Source organism: Hoplias malabaricus, chromosome 1, assembly GCF_029633855.1.
Source record: "Hoplias malabaricus isolate fHopMal1 chromosome 1, fHopMal1.hap1, whole genome shotgun sequence".
Taxonomy (NCBI): domain Eukaryota; kingdom Metazoa; phylum Chordata; class Actinopteri; order Characiformes; family Erythrinidae; genus Hoplias; species Hoplias malabaricus.
In genome coordinates, this window is record NC_089800.1 from 87,103,166 (window position 1) to 87,112,780 (window position 9,615).

General features: G+C 43.1%; 1 protein-coding gene across 1 annotated transcript; it reads left to right on the plus strand.

Moving 5' to 3' along the window:
* The first annotated feature begins 1,004 nt into the window (after positions 1–1,004).
* On the plus strand, positions 1,005–8,922 carry manea (mannosidase, endo-alpha). The gene is made up of 5 exons (XM_066685719.1): positions 1,005–1,140; positions 3,228–3,834; positions 4,611–4,720; positions 4,808–4,884; positions 7,906–8,922. The coding sequence occupies exons 2-5, from the start codon at positions 3,309–3,311 to the stop codon at positions 8,540–8,542; spliced, it is 1,350 nt and encodes a 449-aa protein (XP_066541816.1). The 5' UTR covers positions 1,005–1,140; positions 3,228–3,308; the 3' UTR covers positions 8,543–8,922.
* The last annotated feature ends 693 nt before the right edge of the window (positions 8,923–9,615 follow it).

A 9,615-nucleotide genomic window follows, 5' to 3' on the forward strand; every position in this document is an offset into this window, starting at 1 on the left:
CCACAAAATATGTAATGAATAATCAGTGAAATTACAACAGCTTTTCTTTGATGTCATTTTACAGTATACATTTACAGTACAAACAAAAAAGTAATTTAACAGTGGGTATACTTATATCTGTTTAAAATAAACATACGATACATTATTATATGTAAAAAATAATAATTTAAGTGCTCATACAACCCAGTATTTGTTTTAAAAATAACACTGAGCACAAGTATTTGCTAGAGATTAAGGCATTTTTAAACTCCTGAAAGGCTATCAGCGCCTCACAGCGGCAGAACTAGGGAAATACACCAGAGATGTTAAGACAAGGCAAGAAAATAAATGTAATGCAATAAAAGCATGGTTCAAGTTAAGAAATAAAAGCTTTAGGAGGAAAATATAAACAATAAAATAAGCCACTTTGTCATGTCAGTATATTAATTAAAATATTAACACAGGGAACACACTTCTGCACATTTTAACACACGATTGCTGTTTATTGATTAATGTAATATGTTATTACAAACTAACAATTTTATTGATTAATAAACTACTAATTTTAATAATTTGACGGTTATTTTTTGTTACCCATATATACAGAATACATGTTCTATTAGTTTATCTTTAATCTGTTTCCAGTAGGTGATGTAGGCACATATTTTTCACTTCGCCGTATTTTTAAGACAAAATTAAATAAACGTCGTTTAAAAACTACATTTCCCAGCAGCACTGTGTCGCGCTCAATAGTGACGTCAACGTTATTCAGCTCGTATTCAAATAGAGTCGACTTCGTACCCAAATGTTGAATGCTGATTGGTGGATAATTTGTGAGTGCCACATTTTAGCCAATCACATCGCTTAGCCAAACAACCACCTTCGTCCAGCAGAGAGCAGTGTAGCGCCTTTACAGTGGAAACAGCACGATAGCATGCTAGCAAAAAAAACACAGATCTACAAATGATACGGGGAATAAATTATATAAACATGTGATTTATAGATCAGCGACAAACATGAACGTCTCCACAAAGCTATGTACACGTCCACTGACATTTCCTGGTGCTCATATTTAAGTTGAATGTCATTTATATCTTGTGTTTATTGTAAAATGTAACTTTTCTGACGATGCAAATCACATTTTGAATCATCTTATCAAAGGTAGGCTCTCTACTGTTATTATTAAATGCTTTTTAATATCATTAATATTGACTGTTCTTGCCAGACATCATCTTACATTATTTCAGCATTAATAGGTGTTTAGTCTTCTCATTAATCTTCGTTTTGTCGCAAACGTTCCCCTTCAAATACATTATATGTTCAAAGGTTTGTTTACATCTTATAATTACAGCATTCAGCTTTAAATGTGAGTTGCAGACACACACTAGTTATTTAATCTCCAATTAAAACACATGGACGTGTAGAAGGTGACTCTGGAGTAGCTGCACATGAGCTTAAAGTCAACAAACTCAGTACCAAGCCTTTGTCAGTTCCAGAAAACTTTGATACTGCAGCAACGACGGACAAACTCCCTATTAATACCCTTCATATCAGATGAAATGGTGAATGAGCAGGTGTCCGCAAATATTTGGACAAATAGTGTGTATAATACTGATCCTGGACTGCACTCTGTATCCATTCCATGAGAAGGTAATAATTAACTTGTGTCCGTGAGCTTTGCCTTCCACCTCATTGCCTCGATTTAAATTATTTACCATTTAAAAACATTCTTCTACAGCATATAATAATTTAAAGAGTTATTTACATATTTATTAGGGTTAAATATATTAAATGTATTAAATTTAACATAAAAAATTCATAAACACCTAGAATATGGCCTCGTTTCTAATATGTTATATCTATTCTCTCAGCTCCACCGACCACACAGAAGCACTGTGCTGTGCATACTTTGTTAGCCCCTTTTCCCCGTTTCTCAATGGTGAGGATCCCCGCAGTGATGTGGTGGTGGTGGTGGTGTGTTAGTGTGTGTTGTGCTGGTGCGAGTGGATCAGACACAGCAGCTGCTCCTGGAGTTTTTAAACCCTGTGTCTACAGATAATGTGTGTAGAAACCAGGAGGTAGTTTTAATGCCTGAATGTTTATTGTTCATCTGTGGCTTGCAGAGAAGGTTGTTATATTCATTCATTCATTATCTGTAACCCTTATCCAGTTCAGGGTTACGGTGGGTCCAGAGCCTACCTGGAATCATTGGGCGTAAGGCGGGAATACACCCTGGAGGGGGCGCCAGTCCTTCACAGGGCGACACACACACATTCACTTTCACACTCACACCTACGGACACTTTTGAGTCGCCAGTCCACCTACCAACGTGTGTTTTTGGACTGTGGGAGGAAACCGGAGCACCCGGAGGAAACCCATGCAGGCACAGGGAGAACATACTACACTCCTCACAGACAGTCACCCGGAGAAAACCCACGCAGACACAGGGAGAACACACCACACTCCACACAGACAGTCACCCAGAGGAAACCCACGCAGACACAGGGAGAACACACCGCACTCCTCACAGACAGTCACCCGGAGGAAACCCACGCAGACACAGGGAGAACACACCGCACTCCACACAGACAGTCACCCGGAGGAAACCCACGCAGACACAGAGAGAACACACCACACTCCTCACATACAGTCACCCGGAGGAAACCCACGCAGACACAGGGAGAACACACCACACTCCACACAGACAGTCACCCGGAGGAAACCCACGCCGACACAGGGAGAACACACCACACTCCTCACAGACAGTCACCCGGAGGAAACCCACGCAGACACAGGGAGAACACACCACACTCCACACAGACAGTCACCCGGAGGAAACCCACGCCGACACAGGGAGAACACACCACACTCCTCACATACAGTCACCCGGAGGAAACCCACGCAGACACAGGGAGAACACACCACACTCCACACAGACAGTCACCCGGAGGAAACCCACGCAGACACAGGGAGAACACACCACACTCCTCACAGACAGTCACCCGGAGGAAACCCACGCAGACACAGGGAGAACACACCACACTCCTCACAGACAGTCACCCGGAGCGGGAAACGAACCCACAACCTCCAGGTCCCTGGAGCTGAGTGACTGCGACACCTACCTAGATTGTTATATTATTTAGAACTATTTTCTCTTAGTTCCACAAAGCATGTAGACAGAGTGTATATGAGCATGCATACGAGTTATTTACAAAACTGACTGACTACAATGCTCTTGTTTTTGACAGTGGAAAGGAACAACATGATCCAGAAAAGGCATCAAGTGACTAGAGTCCTGCTCACTGTGGAATGGACCAGATTCCAGGAGAATGGCGAGGTTTAGGCGGAAATCCTTCATCACCGCCTCTGCCGTGGCCCTGCTCATCTTTGTGATTACAGTCATCCTGAAATCCCTGACCCCTGAGGACAACGGCTCAGGGGGAGGCTTTGGGCTCGCTGTGTTTGCTCAGAAAAAAGGGGGAGAGGAAAATATTCAGAGGCAAAGTAATGTGGAGAGTCAGACCAGAGCAGAAACCATTATGAACCAAAAAGCCATGGAAGAAAAGAAACAGAGCTTTGACAGTGAAGCTGGAGATTTCCCTCCTCCAAACTACAACGTACACATTTTCTACTACATCTGGTACGGAAACCCGCAGTTTGATGGTAAATACATTCACTGGAATCACCCTCTTCTCCCTCACTGGGACCCTAAAGTGGCCGCAGGTTACCCACAAGGAAGACACCATCCTCCAGATGACATTGGAGCCAATTTCTACCCTGCTCTGGGGGCTTACAGCTCTAAAGACCCCTCTGTTATAGAAGCTCATATGCAGCAGCTACGAACAGCCGCCGTGGGTAAGATGCCACTTGTTATTAAAGGGGAACTGCTGAAATGCTCATAGGTAAAGATAGTGATTGAGGGTGGGTTTGGTTTGGTGTGAAATGCTTCGTCCTGGAGAAACCCACACAGTCATCAACGCTAACAGCGACGGGGAGTGGAACTAGACGTTCGATCCGTTAAAGCTTCTCACAGAATGTTATTGATATCTGAGAAAGTCTTGCAATATTTTTGCAAAGCTTTAAAAAATAATTTAAACTTCCTCATTGTGGATATGATAAGATTAGATGTGGATTTTCTTCATCATCATCTTTCCATATAAAGCCCCTTAGGAGGTGGAGGTCACAGATGGTGGTAGAGAGGAAATAAAATGCTGGATCTGTGCTGTAGACATAGAGATGTCCGGCTCCATTCACTGCCACTCTCTCAATTACTTTAGAATTCTGCTAACCACCGAAAATAAGAACACGGAATTTAGAGAACTGAGCAAAAGCTGAGCTTCTGTGTGCTACACTTCTCATTGCGTTGCACTGTGTGTGGCTCATTCTTATTAAAGGAACAGGCCCTGAAGCGGGCTATTTAAACAGGGGGAGAACGCTGCTGTGGTGTTTGATCCTTGTGGTATTTTAACCATTTCTTCCCATGTCTATGTGGGTTTCCTTGCACACTCCAAACACACATTATTAGGTGCATTGACTGTGTGTCGTTGCCCTTGTGTGTGAGTGTGAGTGACTGGGTGAGTGTGTAAAATTGTCCGAGGTCATGTAATAGGATGCCTGTTTCTGGTTGTCAGGGGTTCTTGTAGTGTCTTGGTACCCCCCAGGAATGAAGGATGATAACGGAGAACCCATTGATGACATCGTGCCTCTGATCCTAGAGGTAGCTAATAAATACCAAGTGAAGGTATGATGTTTACTTTCATTTTACTCAGCTTCTGTGTGGAGATGCTTCACAGCTCTGTGTTTATTATAATAATTTTCCCTTCTACAGGTGGCCTTTCATATTGAGCCCTACAAAGTTCGAGACGACTCCAGCATGCTTGAAAATATCAAATACATTGTGGAAAAGTAAGTATTGTGTTATACCTGCACCTGCTGTATTGTATTGTATTACTGTATTGAGCCTGTGTGAATATTGTAAGTCGAGATGTCATTTATTTTCTGTTTATTTCCTCTTTGAGAGTCATGTTTATCTATAGTTCTACAGTTATTTGAGGATAGAAATTAAAGTATTCTATTAAAAAATCATTACGAACACTGGGTTCTGTTATAAGCAAGGCAAGTTTATTTATAGAGCACCTTTCATACAAAAGCAATTCAAAGTGCTTTACAGAAGGAACAGTTAAATTAAAAGCAAGAAATAATAATCATAAAAGTTCAATAAAACAATTAAAATATTGCAGTAAAAAGGAAATACATAAAAAGAGTAAAATGATTGAAAATGATTAAAACAATTTAAAATGATACAATAAAAGAAAAGAACTAAAGTGCTGTTACAGAATAAATGTGCGGATTATTTTAGACTGAGCTGTAAGCCTGCTCAAACCGGAATGTTTTTTTATTCAGTTGTGTTGCATATACTCATTATTAAAGAGAGAAACATAAACATAATTAAAACTTCTGCTCAAATATGTTTGTTTAGAAAGAAAACTAATTTCAACTACTTTCAGTTCGACTGCTGCGGTCAATTGACCGGTGCTCTGTTCTTCTAGTGAGATGTCACAGTCTCTTGCTCCGGCTTCTTTCCCCTCACCCTCCACATGTGGAGTCAGAGTCTCTACATCTGCAGAAACAACCCTGAAACATGTATCAGGTGTAGCAAAGCTTCAGGCTCATATTTTTACTGCCAAAAAGAAAAAATATATAACATAAAAATTAATGTACTGTACATTTATTGACAGTTTATTATTTGTCAAGCCATTTTTTTCCATAGATTGAAATCAACATTAAAATCACATATAGGCAAACAACAAGAAAGCTGTTCAAACCTTAAAACAGGATTAGTACTGGATTATTTAAATGAAGTGATGGTTAAAGCCTTTTTACAACTTAATGAGTGCTTTGGAGAACAGCAGAAATGGTTACGTGTGACATGGTGTGGAAATACCATAATCTGACTCGTTTAGCAGGTGTTGAGGGCTCAGAGTGTGTACACATTGCCTCCGAAGTTTTTACCTGAAAACCATTAGGACAAAGTATGGAAAATTTTCAGTCATTTTTTTTTTGCTTGAAGTCCTGCACAGAATTGCTGGGGTTAGTTTGTTTGTGTGTGTGTGTGTGTGTGTGTGTGTGTGTGTGTGTGTGTGTGTTCACTGCTCCCAAATGAATGTGTTTAGTGCAACAGATGGATAAAATTTATTCATTCATTGTCTGTAAGCACTTATCCAGTTCAGGCGGGAACACACCCTGGAGGGGGGGCCAGTCCTTCACAGGGTGACATACACTCACACTTTCACTCACACCTATGGACACATCTGAGTCGCCAATCCAATCCAAACGTGTTTTTTTGGACTGTGGGAGGAAACCGGAGCACCCGGAGGAGAACCCACGCAGACACAGGGAGAACACACCACACTCCTCACAGACAGTCACCCGGAGGAAACCCACGCAGACACAGGGAGAACACACCACACTCCTCACAGACAGTCACCCGGAGGAAACCCACGCAGACACAGGCAAGGCAAGGCAAGGCAAGTTTATTTATAGAGCACCTTTCATACAGAAGCAATTCAAAGTGCTTTACAGAAAAAGAAATTACATTAAAGGGAGAACACACCACACTCCTCACAGACAGTCACCCAGAGGAAACCCATGCAGACACAGGGAGAACACACCACACTCCTCACAGACAGTCACCCGGAGGAGAACCCACGCAGACACAGGGAGAACACACCACACTCCTCACAGACAGTCAACCAGAGGAAACCCATGCAGACACAGGGAGAACACACCACACTCCTCACAGACAGTCACCCGGAGGAAACTCATGCAGACACAGAAAGAACACACCACACTCCTCACAGACAGTCACCCGGAGGAAACCCACGCAGACACAGAGAGAACACACCACACTCCTCACAGACACTCACCCGGAGGAAACCCACGCAGACACAGGGAGAACACACCACACTCCTCACAGACAGTCACCCAGAGGAAACCCATGCAGACACAGGGAGAACACACCACACTCCTCACAGACAGTCACCCGGAGGAAACCCATGCAGACACAGGGAGAACACACCACACTCCTCACAGACAGTCACCCGGAGGAAACCCACGCAGACACAGAGAGAACACACCACACTCCTCACAGACAGTCACCCGGAGGAAACCCATGCAGACACAGGGAGAACACACCACACTCCTCACAGACAGTCACCCGGAGGAAACCCACGCAGACACAGGGAGAACACACCACACTCCTCACAGACACTCACCCGGAGGAAACCCACGCAGACACAGGGAGAACACACCACACTCCTCACAGACAGTTACCCGGAGGAAACCCACGCAGAAACAGAGAGAACACACCACACTCCTCACAGACAGTTACCCGGAGGAAACCCACGCAGACACAGGGAGAACACACCACACTCCTCACAGACAGTTACCCGGAGGAAACCCACGCAGAAACAGAGAGAACACACCACACTCCTCACAGACAGTCACCCGGAGGAAACCCACGCAGACACAGAAAGAATGCACCACACTCCTCAGAGTCCAGTTTCAGTGTACTGCTGTGCACTGCTGATAAAATCATGTGTCTTGTGTCGCACCACTGACTTTACCGACAAGAATGATCCAAAAAGAGTAGACGTCAGTTCTGTGCTGAGAGATGCTGAATATTTCACTGCAAATTTAAACACTGCATAATCCTTTAGTAGTTTTTTTGGGCTGCTACTTTGTACATCTACCCACTCACTCAACAAAACTCTGTGCCCAAGCGCTTGATAATGAACTGTTGTAGTGGATCAGGTGTGTTGGATGAACAGTTGCTGTGAAATTGTCCTGGACACCACTAGTGCTATTAGAGCTAATATAGATGTTGGTGCTTTGCGCCATTGACACTTTGTTCTTCTTTTCCCTCAGGTATGGAAGACATCCTGCCTTCTTCAGATACAAATCGAGCTCTGGGAAGCTCCTCCCTCTGTTCTACATATACGACTCCTATTTACAGAGTGCCGAAATCTGGGCTAAGTTACTGAAGACCACAGGTAAGAAGAGCATCAGAAACACACCATATGATGGCATCTTCATCGCTCTGCTGGTGGAGGAGAAACACAGGAAGGAAATACTGGCTGCTGGCTTCGACGGACTCTACACTTACTTCGCGACGAACGGCTTCTCCTACGGCTCCTCTCACCACAACTGGAAGTCCATTAAAGACTTCTGTGATGGAAACAACCTGATTTTCATCCCCAGCATAGGTCCAGGCTATGTGGACACTAGCATCCGACCCTGGAACTTCCAGAACACGAGGAACCGCATCAAGGGGAAATATTATGAGATTTCTCTGAGCGCAGCGCTATCCTCAAGGCCAAAGATCATCTCAATAACGTCGTTTAACGAATGGCATGAGGGCACTCAGATTGAAACAGCCATCCCTAAAACAGGAGGCCAGATGGCTTATCTGGACTATCTCCCCCATAGGCCTTCGGTTTATCTAGAGATCACACGCAAATGGGCAGTGAAATTCAAAGAGGAGCAGGAGAAGTGGCTAGAATGACTAAATAAACTGTGATTCAGCTGATTACAATGAAATAGATACTGATAAATATCTATAGCCTTTTATGGATTGTAATAAAGGGGTTTGTATGTACCCATAAATTAATTGTCAGTTTCTTATTAGTTACCGAGCAGTTATTCAGAAGTCTTTGTAGAATCAGCTGCTTTACTCACTGTGACTGAGTGTTTTACACTAAATCCATATAATTTCAGCAGAACGTCTGCCCTGTGTTTGATGTCATGACTCACTCACTACAGCTGCAGCTACTGAAGTATTATTTGAATCTTGAATGTACTCACATCGAGGGAACTGACATTTTATTTATGGCTAAATACAACCTCAAAAACAACCTATGAATAAAAGATACCTTACATGGTGATTGAGACTTAATTCGGCTGCTGTGTTTATTGATGGTGACTGCAGGAGACTTGTTACAGGATCAACAACTCATCAGATGCCTTCAGCTGGTCAACGTTACAGTTGTGTTTATATTGGAACGGTGACCTAGACGCAGACCTAGCAGAAAAGTTCTTCGTTTTACTGGTAATAAATCAGAGGTCCTCAAACCAGGAGGCCACAAGAGGGCGCTAAGGGACACAGAAATTCCTCTGGAGTTACAGGCTTCTATCTGCTCACTAGGTTTTGATATTGTCAGTTTATGAAATTAGCAGCAGCAGTCATTGGTAAAGATGTGGTAGTTTTTTTTTTAAATGGTGTTTATTTTTAGTATTAAATGCACACTGTGCCACTTTAATATGATTAGTAATAATAATAATAATAATAATGATAATAATACACACAGCTCCAGGGACCTGGTTCGAATCCCGCTTCGGGTGACTGTCTGTGAGGAGTATGGTGTGTTCTCTCTGTGTCTGTGTGGGTTTCCACCGGGTGACTGTCTGTGAGGAGTATGGTGTGTTCTCTCTGTGTCTGTGTGGGTTTCCACCGGGTGACTGTCTGTGAGGAGTGTGGTGTGTTCTTTCTGTGTCTGTGTGGGTTTCCTCCGGGTGACTGTCTGTGAGGAGTGTGGTGTGTTCTCTCTGTGTCTGTGTGGGTTTCCACCGGGTGACTGT